Genomic DNA, 15,578 nt, shown 5'->3' on the forward strand with positions numbered 1-15,578 from the left:
AAAGCGAAAGCGTAGAAGAAAACGGGGGAGGGGGGGATGGAGACCTGGGTTGGTTTTAGGAGTAGTATCGCCGTAAGTTGGCGGCGTTCCACGTTCTTGGGACTTCGTTACCGTTAAGCCGTTCGAGCTTGTACGCTCCTTTCCCGATTGCGGCTTTGATTCTGTATGGTCCCTCCCAGTTAGGGGTGAGTTTCCCTTCTCCCGGGGTTGGGGGACCGATGTCGTTTCGTCGTAGGACGAGGTCGTCTGTTGCGAACTCTCGCTGAATGACTCCGTGGTTGTATCTTAGGCTGATTCTTTGTTTTAGGGCTAGCTCTCTGAGATGGGCTACGCTTCTTATTTTGTCAGTGAGGTCTCGTTCTGCTTCTTCGTCGTTGCCTCCGATTGTTCTTCGCGGGCTTGGGTCGCCGATTTCAACTGGGATGATAGCTTCCGTGCCGTAGGTTAATCGAAAGGGGGTTTCCCCGGTAGCTGTCTGGGGGGTCGTGCGGTACGACCATAAGACCGATCCGAGTTCGTCTGCCCATAGCCCTTTGGCTTCGTCGAGTCGTTTCTTAAGGCCTTTGACTATTATTTTGTTTGCTGATTCCACTTGCCTGTTTGTTTGGGGGTGTTCTACCGAGCTAAAGCGGTGGGATATGCGTAGTCCGCTTAGGAATTCCTTGAATTTTGTGTCGGCGAACTGGGTTCCGTTGTCCGAGATGACGATCTCGGGGATCCCGAATCGGGTGATGATTTGTCGCCAAAGGAATTTTCGACATTGGGTCGCCGTGATAGAGGCTAGCGGCTCGGCCTCGATCCATTTGGTGAAATAGTCTATGGCGACGATGAGATATCGGAGTTGGCCTGGTGCCGTGGGAAAAGGTCCGACAAGGTCGATCCCCCAGGTGCCGAATGGCCGTTCTGCCGATATGATGCTGAGCTGATGTGGGGCGGCTTGGTGGATGTTGGCGTGCCTTTGACATTTATCGCAGTTTTTCACTAGTTGCATGGAGTCCCGGATGATCGTGGGCCAGAAGTAGCCGGCGCGGATGACTTTTTGGGCAAGGGTTTTACCTCCGACATGGTGGCCGCAGCAGCCTTCATGGATTTCGCGTAGTATGTATTCCGTGCTCCCGGGTTCGACGCATTTGAGCAGGGGTTGCGAGAATCCACGTTTGTATAGTTGTCCTGCGACGACCGTATAACCGGCGGCCTCCCTTTTTATTCGTTTTCCCTCTTTAGGGTCTTCGGGAAGTGTTCTGTCGAGGAGGTACTGTAGGATGGGGTAGGTCCAGGACTTGTGGTGGGAGTGTGTCAGGTGGGTGTCGGCTGTTAGGGATACAGACGGCGTTTTGACGACCTCCTGAATTAGCGATTTATTGCCGTGTCCTGGTTTGGTGCTAGCAAGTTTAGAGAGGAGGTCGGCTCTGGCGTTTCTTTCCCTGGGGACGTGCTGTATGGTTACCTGGTCGAATTCTTCTTTTAGTTTGTTGACCTTGGCGAGGTATTGTTGTAGTAGGGGATCTCGCGTTTGGTAGTCTCCGTTGATTTGGGAACTGACTACTTGCGAATCCGTGTTGATTTCCAGGACTTTTGCCCCGACTTCGCAGGCTAGGGTTAGGCCTGCCAGGAGGGCCTCGTATTCTGCTTGGTTGTTTGAGACCGGGAAATCGTATCGGACCGATTGTTCGATCACGACGCCGTTTTGGCTTTCCAGAATGACTCCAGCGCCTCCGGAAGTGACGTTCGAGGAGCCGTCGACATGTAGTTTCCATGACTCGGGAGGGGTGTTTCCTGGGGTCATCTCGGCGATGAAGTCGGCCATGGCCTGTGCTTTGATTGCGTATCGGGGTTCGAACTTGATGTCGAATTGGGATAGTTCGACGGACCATGCTAGCATTCTACCCGCTAGGTCGGGCTTCTGTAGTACCTGTTTGACTGCTTGGTCGGTTCGAACCGTTACGGGGTGGGCTTGGAAATATTGTCGCAGGCGTCGGGACGCCGTGAGGAGGGCAAAGGCTAGTTTTTCTAGGCGCGAGTAGCGGGTTTCTGCGTCTTGTAGGACTTTGCTTGTGAAGTATATAGGTTTTTTCTCCTTTTTCTTGTTTTCTTGGATGAGTGCCGCCGCGAGTGTTTCTTCCGTTATGGAGAGGTATAAGTACAGGGTTTCCCCTGTTTGGGGTTTGGCGAGAGTTGGTGGTTCCGCCAGGGTTTTCTTGAAGTGTTGGAATGCCGCTTCGCACTCTTCTTTCCACATGAAGGGGGCTCCTTTCTTCATTAGTTTGAAGAAGGGGATTGCTTTTTGGGCTAACGCTCCGAGAAAGCGAGATAAGGCTGTCAGTCGACCGGTGAGCTTCTGAACGTCGCGTAGGTTTTTTGGGCTCGTCATCTCGAGAACGGCGCGACATTTCTCCGGGTTGGCTTCAACTCCGCGTTGTGTAATCATGAAGCCGAGGAACTTCCCTGCCTCCATTCCGAAGGCGCACTTTGTTGGGTTGAGTCGCATTTGGTGTCTTCTTAGGGTGTCCATTACGACCTTGAGGTCGCTGATGAGTTGTTCGTCGGAGTCAGTTTTGGCGAGCATGTCGTCTATGTAGACTTCTAGTTTTGTTCCGGATAGGTTCTGGAATATTTTGTTGACGAGCCGTTGGTACGTTGCTCCGGCGTTTTTCAAACCGAAGGGCATGACTGTGTAGCAGTACGTGCCGTCGGAGGTGATGAACGCCGTTTTTTCCTCGTCGGGTCGGTGCATGGGTATCTGATTGTAGCCGGAGTATGCGTCCATAAAGCTGAGGTATCGATGTCCGGATGCGGAGTCCACTAGTCCGTCGATGTTTGGCAGGGGAAAGGCATCTTTTGGGCAGGCTTTGTTGAGGTCCGTATAGTCGACGCACATTCGCCATTTCCCGTTGGATTTCTTTACAAGTACAACGTTTGCCAACCAGGTCGTGTAGGGAAGTTCTCGGATGAAGTTTGCTTCGAGTAGGGCTTGTACTTGTCTCTTGACTTCGGCCGCTCGGTCTGCTGACATTTTTCTTCTTCTTTGTGCTACGGGTTTGGCTTTGGGATTCACGGCTAGCCGGTGGGACATGAAGTCGGGATCTATCCCCGGCATGTCGGCTGGCGTGAAAGCGAACAGGTCTCTGTTTTGTTTTAAAAATTGGGAAAGGTCTTCTTTTAGGTCATAGGGGAGGTTCCTGTTGATGAAGGTGTACTCGTCCTTGGTTTGTCCTATTTGCAGTTTCTCCATGTCGCCTTCCGGTTCGGGTCTAGGTTGGCCGTCTTGTCGGGCGTCTAGGTCGGCTAGGAATATCCCGGCTGCGTCGCGGGATTTTTTCCGTAAAGCCAGGCTGGTGTTGTCGCATTCTGCCGTGATTTCCCGATCTCCGTGGATGGTCCCGATGGAGTCGTCCTCCGCTACGAACTTCATAAGGAGGTACTTGGTAAAGATGATGGCCGAAAAGTCATTGATCGTCTTTCTTCCGAGGATGACGTTGTAGGCAGTGGAGTCTTTTAGGACCACGAATTCGGCTATGAGCGTCCTCCTCTTGTCACCGGTTCCTATGGTGAGGGGGAGTGTGATGGAGCCTTCCGGTTTGAGGAAGTTGTCCCCGAGTCCCGTGACACCGTTGCGGTGCGTTTGGAGATTTTCGTCGCGGAGTCCAAGCTTGTCGAAGGCCCCTCGAAAGAGGATGTTGGAGTCTGCGCCGGTGTCTACTAGTATTCTTCGGACTAGTCCGGTTCCGATTTTCACCGAGATCACGAAGGGTGCGTCTTCGGCTGCGGTGCCGTGCTGGCAGTCCTCGGGTAGGAAGGTTATTGCTTTGTTGGACACGGGAGTTGGGGCTTGGTTTCTGACGGCCATTACCTGGAGGTCTTTTTTTATCTTGGATTTTGACTTGCATGGTGCATCTTTGCCCGTGATGACGTTTACTATGATGGTCGGGTCTTCTTCTGGACTTTCTCTTGGGGGTCGCTTTTGGGTTCTCGGGTTACGTCCTTCTCTCTCCGGTGACCTGTCTCTCTCCGCGCGTCTCGGTTCTCTGATGATTTTGGTAAATTCTGGGAGTTTTCCGTCTCGTATGGCTTGTTCAAGGGCGTCTTTAAGGTCGAAACAATCCTGTGTTTTGTGACCGTAGCCTCGGTGGTATTCGCAGTAGAGGGTTTTGTTGCCTCCTGTCCTTTCCTTGAGTTGTCGTGCTTTCGGAATGATGCCTCGATCCGCTATTTGGTGGTATATCTCGGTAATTGGTGCAGTTAGGGGTGTGTAATTGGAGAATTTGCCTATTCTCGGTGTCCGGTTGGTCGGCCTCGGGTGGTCCCGTTGATTCTCTTTGGGTGTTGCGTTATGGTGAGGAGCTGAATTGCCGCGTTGGTTGTTGCCGTGCTGCCGTTTGTTGGCCGCGACGACTTGGCTGACTTCTTCGTCGTTGATGTAGTCTTTGGCGACGTTCTGGATCTCGTGCATGGTCCATACCGGTCTGGTGGTGAGGTGTTTGCGAAAATCTTCGTTCATTAGTCCGTTGGTCAGGCAAAGGCTTGCGACGGAATCTGTGAGTCCGTCGACCGTTAGGCATTCGTCGTTGAAGCGGTCGAGGTATTTTCTTGTGGATTCGTCTTGTTTTTGTGTGACCCCGAGCAAGCTGATGGGGTGTTTGGCTTTAGTGATCCTCGTAGTGAACTGGGCCATGAATTTTCGTGTGATATCGTGGAAACTGGTTATGGATCCGTTTGGGAGGGCGTTGAACCATTTGATCGCTGGCCCTGCGAGGGTCACCGGGAAGGCTCTGCATCGGACCGCGTCGGCCGCTCCCTCTAGGTTCATTCTGGCTTCGAAAGCCGTTAGGTGTTCTTGGGGATCCTTAGTTCCATCGTACTTCATATCGGTAGGTTTGTCGAAGCCTTTGGGGAGTTTTGCTCTTAGGATTCTTTCTGTAAAGGGTGTAGCGCCCATTATTATATGGTCGTTTCTCGTGCGTTTGGTGTTTCGGTCCCTCCGATCTTCGTCTGAGTAGTGTTGATAACTCAGATCTCGAGAGGCGCTGCGGTTATGTTTCTTGTTGTATCGTCGTTCTGGCGATTTCTCGTGTCTGTGATCGCGTGATGAACTGCGACCGTCTCTTCTGTCGTGTCGTCGGGTTGGCGATCTACCGCGGCGAGATCTTGATCTGGAGGTTGCATGGCTTCCGTGCTCGTTGTTGTGTTTTCCTTTATTGGTTATCCTGCCTTCGAGTTCCTGAACCCGGAGGCAGAGATCCTGGATGATCTGCGCTGCTTTGTCGCTGGCTTTCTCAGGATGTCGTCCGTCCGTGACGTCGTAATTGTTCGCGTTTTGGACCGTACTCGCTATTCTCGCTTGGTTTGTGACTTCACGGTGCTCGGGGGTTGGGTTAATTGGTTGAGAGTCATCCTGGCTTGAGGGGGTTTCCTCTAGGACGTCCCCCATCGGGCCCGGTTGGCGCAGGGTCCCCACAGACGGCGCCAATGTACAAGATGTCTCTGGTACGGGTTGAGAGATGGATCGGGAACCTGCGGGTCGAGGCGGATGCCGGATCACTTGACTGGGGCGATGGGGGGAGGTACCTGCAAAGACACTCCGACGCTCAAGTCAGAATGGATCTGAGAGGTAGAAAGTGTGTGGAATGAATGAATACCTGGAGGGACCTAGGTCCTCTATTTATAGGTGATGGAGAATATCTTATCTTATCTTATTTGGCTAAGATAAGGGAGACGTTTGAATTCGAAAGTCGGTTAGGAACCTGAGAGTGCCGTTTTCGGGCCTTCTAGAAGTGGGGAACGGGTCGGACCCGGGGAACCGGTGTTGGGTTCGGTCTTGGATCCGGGATGGTGGGCCGAATCCGTAACAGGATTGAAGGGAACCACTTTCTTGTTTTCACTTTCTCTCACCTCGTCTAGAATATAGTCTTTTGTCACTAAGTGAACGATCTCCTCCGAAGATAGATTCACATCCGCACTTCCTAATATCAAACTGTCCTTGTAGGAACAATTTTTTGTTATCACCTCTTTGACGGCATTAGAATTTTGTGGTTCTACCATCACAGGATTAGACTGATCTTTCAAATCCATCTTTGCATTCTTTTCTTCTATGTAAGTTTCCTTTTCAGCATTCAGTAGAATTTTGTCACCATTAGATTTTGCTTTTTTTAACACTTCAAAGAACAAGATTTTTCAAAGATTTTTCGTTCGAACTCGCCGTACCCGTACTTATACTCGTAATCACACTACTTTAATCTTTATACATGGCTAATGTAAGAGAGTTATTTTTTTGTGTGTATGTGTTTGGAATATAAAAATTAACTTGTTTAACATTTTTTTATATTTATGTTACAATTTAAAAATAAAATGTGTAATAATAATTAATGCAGAATTAGTTAAGATAGTATCTTCTTTTAATCACATAATCAAAGATATTTACTTCAAATCTTAGAAGAAAAAATGAATAAAAGATTAAAAAGGCCAAACTAATACTTTTTTTTTTCTTAGTAAAAAATATTAACAATGGAATCATCAAAATCACGTCACAAAAATCACCATAGGGTACTTTTAGTCCACAACAAATTAGCCCACGAAATATTCCCTCTAATTTAAGTTATTATTATTATTATTATTATTATTATTATTATTATTATTATTATTATTATTATTATTATTGTTGTTGTTGTTGTTGTTGTTGTTGTTAATAATAAGGTCGGAAGGTTGTTTGAACTCGAGAATCTTCATATTCCTCCTGTACCAAATATCTGTGCTGCTTCTTCTCCTTCTACCCTTCACTTATGGCATCAACGTCTTGCCCACATCTCCTTAAGAAAACTGCGTCCTCTTGTGTCTCAGGGTGTTTTAGGTCAGGTTCCAAATGAATCTTTTAATTGCATTTCTTGCCAAACTGCCAAACAACCTGCTTTATCTTTTCACAATAATTCATCTCTTGCTTGCTCTTCTTTTGATCTCATTCACTCTGATGTTTGGGGCCCCGCTCCCACTGCCTCTATGGGCGGAGCTCGATACTTTGACATTTTCATTGATGATTATTCCCGTTTTACTTGGGTTTATTTGATGACTAATCGCCATGAGTTACCTCAGATCTATATCAACTTTGCTACTATGATTAAAACTCAGTTTTCCAAGGTTATTAAGGTTTTCAGACGTGATAATGCTATGGAATACCGTGATTCCAAACTCTTAACCTTTCTTGCAGAACAGGGTACTTTGTCTGAGTTTTCTTGTCCTGGTACGTCTCAACAAAATGGTAGAGCTGAACGCAAACACCGTCACATTCTTGACTCCGTCCGTGCAATGCTCCTTTCTTCTTCGTGTCCTGAGCGTACTTGGGGTGAAGCTGTTCTTACTGCTGTCCATGTTATCAATAGACTCCCTTCTTCTGTTCTTGGTAATGTTACTCTCTTTGAGCATCTTTATCATACCTCTCCAGATTATAGTTCTCTTCGAGTTTTCGGTTGTGTATGTTTTGTTCTTCTTCAGCCTCATGAACATAGTAAACTTGAACCTCGGGCTCGTATGTGTTGTTTCCTTGGTTATGGCACTGAACACAAGGGTTATCGTTGTTGGGATCCTCTCTCTAAACATGTCCGTATATCTCGTCATGTTGTCTTCTGGGAGCATCACATGTTTTCTCGGTTCTCATCCTTTGAGTCAATTCCTACTACTCAGTCACCTTTGTTTACTAACCCCAATGTTGATCTTTTTCCTAGTGATGATTTTACAGATTCTATCTCGAGTGACCCTCCACAGCCTCCTGTTCTTCCGCCTTCTCCATCTCCCAATGATTCCAGACCGGACGATGATCCTGCTTCTGCTGTCATGCCTTCTCCTTCTGCTCGTTCTTCTAGGGTAAGGAATCCACCTCCTCATCTTCTTGATTATCATTGTTTTTCTACTATCCTTCATCAACATGAACCTAAGTCATTCAGAGAAGCCTCCACAAATCCACATTGGCAACAAGCAATGCAGGAAGAAATACAGGCACTTGAAAAGGCACACACTTGGGATTTGGTTGATCCTCCTTCTGCTCATGAAGTTGTAGGCAGCAGATGGGTATACAAGATCAAGACTCGCTCTGATGGTTCTATTGACCGTTATAAGGCATGATTGGTTGTTCAGGGTTGTACGCAAGAGTATGGTATTGATTATGAAGAGACTTTTGCTCCTATTGCTCATCTCACATCTGTTCGAGCTCTTCTTGCCATTGCTGCGGTCAAAAAATGGTCTCTCAGTCAGATGGATGTGAAGAATGCATTTCTTAATGGAGATTTGAAACAGCAGGTCTATATGAAACCCCCTTCGGGTTATCCTTGTCTCTCTGGCAAAGTTTGTCTCCTTCGCAAGGCACTCTATGGGCTTAAGCAAGCTCCTCGTGAATGGTTTGACAAGTTCAGCACTACCTGGTTTCACTTGCAGTCTTCATGAGCATGCTCTCTTTATTCGTAAAAGTGAACGTGGAGTCGTTCTTCTGCTTCTGTATGTTGATGACATGATCATTACTGGAGATGATGTTGATGGTATTTCTGATCTCAAGGCATCCCTTCAGCGTACTTTTGAGATGAAAGATCTTGGTTCTCTCAACTATTTTCTTGGTCTAGAAGTCATATCCACCGATGATGGCATCTATCTCTCTCAGGCTAAATATGCTTCAGATCTCCTTGCTCGAGCCGGAATTACGAATAGTCGCACTGAGTCTACTCCTCTGGAGCCTAATGTTCGATTTACTCCTATGGATGGCACTGTTTTGGAAAATCCTACTCTCTATCGACAGCTAGTTGGAGGACTCGTCTACTTAACTGTCACTCGACCAGACATCGCCTATCCAGTTCATGTACTTAGCCAGTTCTTGTCATCTCCTCGGACTACTCACTATGCGGCAGTTCTTCGCATTCTTCGCTACATCAAAGGTACTCTATTTCATGGCCTTTATTTTTCTGCCCATTCCTCTTTGTGCCTTCAGGCGTACTCCGATGCTGATTGGGCTGGTGATCCCACTGATCGTCGTTCTACTACTGGTTACTGTTTGTTTCTTGGCGCTCTCATTTCTTGGCGTGCTAAGAAGCAAACGTTCACTGCTCGATCAAGTACAGAAGCTGAGTACCGTGCCCTCGCTGACACCACTGTTGAGGTTATCTCCATTCGTTGGCTTCTCGAAGATTTGGATGCTCCTCAGTCATCCCCTACTGATGTTTTTTGTGACAACCGCAGTGCTATTCAGATTGTCCATAATGATGTCTTTCATGAATGCACCAAACACATTGATATTGATTGTCATTTTGTTCGGCAACATATCCTTATTGATGCTGTTCGTCTGATTGCTGTTGGTACACTAGATCAGACTGCTGATATCTTCACGAAAGCTCATCACCCGACTCGTTTCCGGACTTTGTTATCCAAACTCAAGATGATATCCTTAGCTCCCACTTGAGTTTGAGGGGGGATGTTAGAGAATCATTAGAATCATTTTAGATCAATTAGTATCGTTTATATTTATATGACATATCTGTATATTAATTGTAGAATTTTATACCTTTATTACTTTGATTCTTCTGGCACTTATATATACCCCTTATACATTGTACTTTTGATCAATTTGAATAATACACAGAAACACTTTTCTCATATTTCTCTCTTGTTTCTAACATATATAAAAATAATTCAAACAATTCAAATGAACATAGAGTATAATAAAAAAACATTTCGCTAAGTTAATATATTCTAGGATGAAGATAACATCTGTATGACTTTATGCTTGGCGGCATTTCACCAAGTGGTTAAGGTCACGGACAGAGAAACAAATTGAAACGTACAAATAATTTGTGAGGAAGACACATGATGTATATAGGTTGTGCGCTAACAGGCGCACAGAAATGAACAATTACTACAATACAGTGATAACTGATTTTTAACTTCCTACAAGTGTAATAACCCGTGCCATGCACATCATAAAAACTGAAATTATAATTTTAAATTATTTTATTAAAATTAATTTGAATTGTAATAATTTAATTAATAAATAAATAATATGATGTGTATTGTTCGTGTTTTTTTTAAATATAGTATTAAATATATTAACTCGAATGTAGCTATTAAGTGTATAAAAATTATGTTTGAATTATGAATTCTCTAAATAAAATTATCCCGTTTAAAATATTTAAATTATGATTTCAATCATAAATTACAATTATGATTTAAAAAAAATTTTTGATATAATATTACATTTTTTTCTTCATTTTACTATTAATACGTTGATATTGCAAGTCTAAATTACAGTATTTTACTTAATCTTGACTGAAAAAGAAAATAGTTACGTATTTCTTCTATCATTTAATTTATTTAATACACAATGTGCTAACACTAACGATATTTTAAAAAAAATATATATTGATAAAAATAGATATAATATAATTATAAATATAACATAAATAAATGCGAAACCAATATGTTTACCAATGCCTTTGTTAAATTTTATAAATTAGAGAATAAATTATGTATTTGGTTGCTTGGTGATCACATAGATGATCAAGTAATTGGATTGTAAATTGATCTCATAGTATACATCTTATTTTTTTCTCATTTTTGAATGAAAGCGAGAATTAAGGGAGTAAGTAGTAATATATAAAGAAAAAAAAATTTGCACCACAACACATAATTATAACCTAAAAAAATATTCATATTAAAATTTTACATACTGCAACTCATGAAGATCAATCACAATGTACTGGTCACTTCTCTCTATTTTTGACCATGATATGAGTTTTTCTTTTCTAGTCAAGAATCTATTAACATCTAATTAAAAAAAATGAATTAAAAGTACCAAATTAAGGACAAATGAGTGAATAATATAAGAAATTATAACTTCGAACGTGTATAAAATAAAAAGAATTTACTGATTTATTTTATATTAAACGATAAAACTAACAATAATATATTAATAAAAGGATATACCTTTAAAAAAAGTCACAATACAATTTCAAATATTTTCATAAATAAACTATTAAAATTTTTGTTATTGATAAAATGATGCTATTATACAATTTTTTGGTCAAACTTAAAATCAAAAGGAAAATAATTTTGTGTGGGTTAATATAAATTAATTACGTACCAAATAAGTAGAATCGTTCATTTGTTTGTTTCAATATATCAGTATGAGCAAGCAAATTAAAATGATTATCCAGAATTTTACGATCATCGACCAAATGTACTATACCTGACTCCATCTTAAAAGATATTTTGCACGTGTGTACAGTCAGAAGATATATTCCGCTTGATTTCTCGATCTCAAAATTTGAGAAGACATAGACTTTTCTTTCTACCAATTCATTCTCAAATATTTTTGTCAAATAATTCTTTATTGAACAATGAATTTTATTATATTGCAAAACAAATTAAATATAAAAGCTATTAGCATTTACAAAGCTATTAAAAAGAATTGTCTTTGACTTGATTGAACAATAAATTTTATCATATCGCAAAATGAATTAAATATAAAAGCTATTAGTATTTACAAAGCTATTAAAAAGAATTGTCTTTGACTTGTGAAATGGTGTACTTATAAAATTAACTTAAAATATGAACTACAAATATTTATAAGAATTTAATTTTGATGTACTGACAGTGTAAAGTAGTTTTACACGTGTACATTTCACATTGACCGCGTGAATGGTTATCCAAAAGAACGGATGTGATTGCACGACTATGTAAACGCTTTACACTGTCATTGTATCAAAATTAAACTCTATTTATAAATTGAACTTAGCATTACTTGAAAAAATTTAGTAAATGAATCAATTAATCTTATCATTTATTAGAACTATTTCTATGTAAACCGTCTTACTCTTGTCAAACTTGAATGGAACTTTTTATAGCCTTATAATTCTTGTCTTTATTTTTCATACTTTCTCTTCGTATAATCTACTATATGTGATACTATTAATAGAATCGTAGTCAATAGTCATTAGGTATAGAAAAAAATAGAAGAAAGGCTATGTGAAAATTATAAATTTTTTAAATAATAAACATGAAAAAAAATTTACTAATAATACTAATAGTTTAAAAATAATTTTGCTATAGTTATAATAAATTTAGTTATTACTCTAAATAAATAAAATAAATAATATATTTAAAAACTAAAGAAAAAAAGATTACCGGTAATCATATTTAGAATGTTTCCATATTTTTTTTCATTTTTTTTTGCTTGCTATTCTTTCACTGCAATGTTAGATCAAAAAAATTCTAAATTTAAAATATAATAATAAATATGTCATGTAATGAAAAAATAACAAACTATATATATATATATTACTGCTATATAGGGAGTCAATGCACAAAGATATGTTATCGTAATAAAATATCACACTATGAATAATTATATTTGTCAAGTAAATTTATTTATACTTTATATCTATTATATTATTTTATGTAAAATTAAAATCTACTATTCTAATTTAATATTATATATATTTGCTTCTTACATTGTCTAAAATTAAATTGAAATTATGTCTAAAGACTTAACATGGTAAACAAAATATAATTAATATCTAATATTTTAATAATTAAAAACCTAAAATAAATTAATAGATAATAATAATTAATACCTAAAATATCATATATATATATATATATATATATATATATATATATATATATTTGGTTTTGATATTGTCCAAAATTAAATTGAAATTATGTTCAAAGTCTTAATACCGTAATTGAGGTATAATTAATACCTAAAATTTTAATAATTAAATTCCTAAAATAAGTTAATTAAATAACAACAATTAATATCTAAATTATTGAAAAGGAATTTTTAATAAATGTGAGGAATAAAAATAAAAAAAATTAATAAATAATATTAGTGTTTAAATGAAAGAGTTGATAAAGAATAATAATTATAAGTAAAAATAGTATTTTATTTTGGAAAAGAAAAAACACATGAGAAATTCTTTAATAATATGTGCCATGTACATGATAATACATTGTTCAATACATGATAATACATTGTTCAATAATTCGTACTATGTACGTGATAAGTTTGAAATTATAATTTTAAATTATTTTATTAAAATTAATTTAAATCGTAGTAATTAGGTTTATTTTTTCTTAATCTAGTGTTATGTGTATCAACTCTAATATAGTTATTAATCGTTTTTGTTAATCTACATTTTTTTCTCTAAATTTATGATTTAAAATAATAATTATAAATATTAATAATTAAACAAATTATTATATTATAATTATTTACGTTTTATTCCCAAAATTAAAAACATACTATTTCTTTTTTATTTAATGGTTTTTTTATTTATACTACCAGTATATATTAATCGATTAGTCAATGATTTTTTATTCATAGGATATATTTATTTATTTTGTTTAAATAATTTTAAATCTTTTCTTATTTAAGTACACATATACTAAGTCACATATATTAATTATTTTTTGATTTCTTGATCATAAATATTTTTTTAGCCTACAATAATTATACTGATTTTGTTATTCCATTAATACCATCATATGCGTAATAATATTCATAAATTATACTAATTTTCGTATTTATTTATATGTATATATATCAATTGTTTAGTTAATAATTTTTTTTATTTTTAGAATATCTTTATTGTTTTAAATAATTCTAAATACTTCTTTATGTAGTTTAAATCGTATATATTAACTAATTTTTTATCATAATTAATTTTTTTGAGTCTACAATCATTCAATAATTTTTTTATTCTTTATTATTAATATCATCGTATGTGTAATTTTTATAAATTATAATAATTTTTTTATTTATCTATACATATATATTAATTTTGTTAAATAATTCTAAATATATATATATATATGATTATTTTTTATTCTACAATCGATTAATAATTTTTTATTTTTTATATCCATGTATATTCTCTAATCCCTTTTTATATGTATGATTAACAATTTTTTTAAATAGTGATATTTTAATTTTTTTTCTTTCACATATTTTTATATATTAGCAAGAAAGCAAAACTACGTATTGTGACTCTTTTTTCTTTTTCACGCCTTAATTTTAATTAATCAATCTTGTGTCCAAAACAGATGTTAGTTAATCTTAATAAAACTTTTAATCATTCTAATTTATTGATGAATTACATTTCTCTTAATAATTACATTACCAATCTGAAATACAAAAAAAAGTGATACATATATCAAAAAAGAAAACAAACTTAAAAAAATCATATTAAAAAGTTTAAAAATAACATATCCATAAAGAATAGTCATAATATATAAATTGAGACAATAATTTAAATTTCTCTAAAACTAATTTAATCAACTACCAATGTTAGAACTAAATTATTTAAATAATATTTAATCTATTCTAATCCTTAGATACGCATAGATTAGAGTCATTCTCGTAACAACCAACCAAAATAACATCATAAGATCGAATACTTAGAATCGGTACAAATTTAGACTATCTTCTTGTTAAAATTGTCAAATTAAATTGACTTTTATTTTCTTCAATGGCATTGCATTAATGCACCAAAAGACCGGTAGTTTCTGAAAAAAATACAATATATTATAAAATTATTTTTAATACAAAAAGCTTAAGAGAAAAAAAATTTTTAAATATAGTACCAATCTTTGAATTGCATCTTTAAGGTTGGCACGAATTTTTCAAAATTGAACCTAAATTGAGGAAATTCAATCTCATTATTTGCTCCACTTCGAATATTTTTGGACAAACGTAGAAAACTTAGAGGGGATGTGACTTGAACTTGACCTACAAAGCTCCTTAGAAATAATTGCCCAATCAAAAAAGAATAACAGATTAGAAAAAAATGCTTTGATTCTTAGATTTAGACTCACTAACCACAAAGAAACACTATATATATAGCCTTTAGTAGTACAAAAATAATTATAGAAATTAATTATTACAATATCAATTTACCACTATGAACGTTAGTATCATATTTACAGCAATTAGAATTATAAATTTATGTTTAACTTTTTATATAATTATAATTAAGATATTTATTAAATCAGTATAATTATGCATTATTCATTAAATGCTAATTGTAATATAATTCTAATAAAGATATTTTTAAAATAAATTTAGAAGAGAGAATAGTGCCTTTATTTTGAAAAGAAAATAAATTCATGAGAAATTGACACCTTACTTTCATTAGCTAGGGAAAAATCTAATTTTAGTATATTAAATAGATTATTTTATATAATTATAATAAAGATATTTTTTTAAATTAGTATAATCATGCATTATTCATTAAATGCTAATTGTAATATAATTATAATAAAGATATTTTTCTAAAAATAATTTTAGAAGAGAGAATAGTGCTTTTATTACATGAGAATAGTACTTTCTAAAAATAAAGATATTTTTCTAAATTAGTATAAGGTTTAATTACTCTGCAGGTCCCTATAGTTTCACCGAATTTTCAATTAGGTCCTTATACTTTTTTTCTTTTCAATTGGGTCCCTATACATTAATTTTTTTTTTTCAATTTAGTCCTTGTTAACGTTAAACGTTAAAAAAATGTTAGTGAATTGTGAAATTACTTGTATACCCCTAGGGACTTAATTGAAAA

At 37.1% G+C, this 15,578-nt stretch overlaps 1 protein-coding gene across 1 annotated transcript; it reads right to left on the reverse strand.

The window, feature by feature from the left end:
* Positions 1-55: 55 nt before the first annotated feature.
* LOC148581914 (uncharacterized) lies at positions 56-5,428 on the reverse strand. Its single transcript, XM_088494465.1, has 3 exons — positions 4,731-5,428; positions 2,912-4,397; positions 56-2,605 (listed from the first exon to the last, which is right to left on the reverse strand). Exons 1-3 carry the CDS (start codon positions 5,426-5,428, stop codon positions 56-58), a joined length of 4,734 nt encoding a protein of 1,577 aa, XP_088350591.1.
* Positions 5,429-15,578: the final 10,150 nt, after the last annotated feature.

The sequence above is a fragment of the Arachis ipaensis genome, chromosome B10, assembly GCF_059453495.1.
Source record: "Arachis ipaensis isolate K30076 ecotype BB chromosome B10, ASM5945349v1, whole genome shotgun sequence".
Lineage (NCBI taxonomy): Eukaryota > Viridiplantae > Streptophyta > Magnoliopsida > Fabales > Fabaceae > Arachis > Arachis ipaensis.

Bases quoted from the DNA above. Each gene is read 5' to 3' on its own strand.
- LOC148581914 (XM_088494465.1), bottom strand. From the start codon at position 5,428: ATGGGGGACGTCCTAGAGGAAACCCCCTCAAGCCAGGATGACTCTCAA. The intron at 4,398-4,730 runs GTTCAACGCCCT...CGAAGAAGTCAG, and splicing joins GCAGGGCCAGCGATCAAATG to CCAAGTCGTCGCGGCCAACA. The intron at 2,606-2,911 runs GTACTTGTAAAG...AAAATATTCCAG, and splicing joins CGACCTGGTTGGCAAACGTT to AACCTATCCGGAACAAAACT.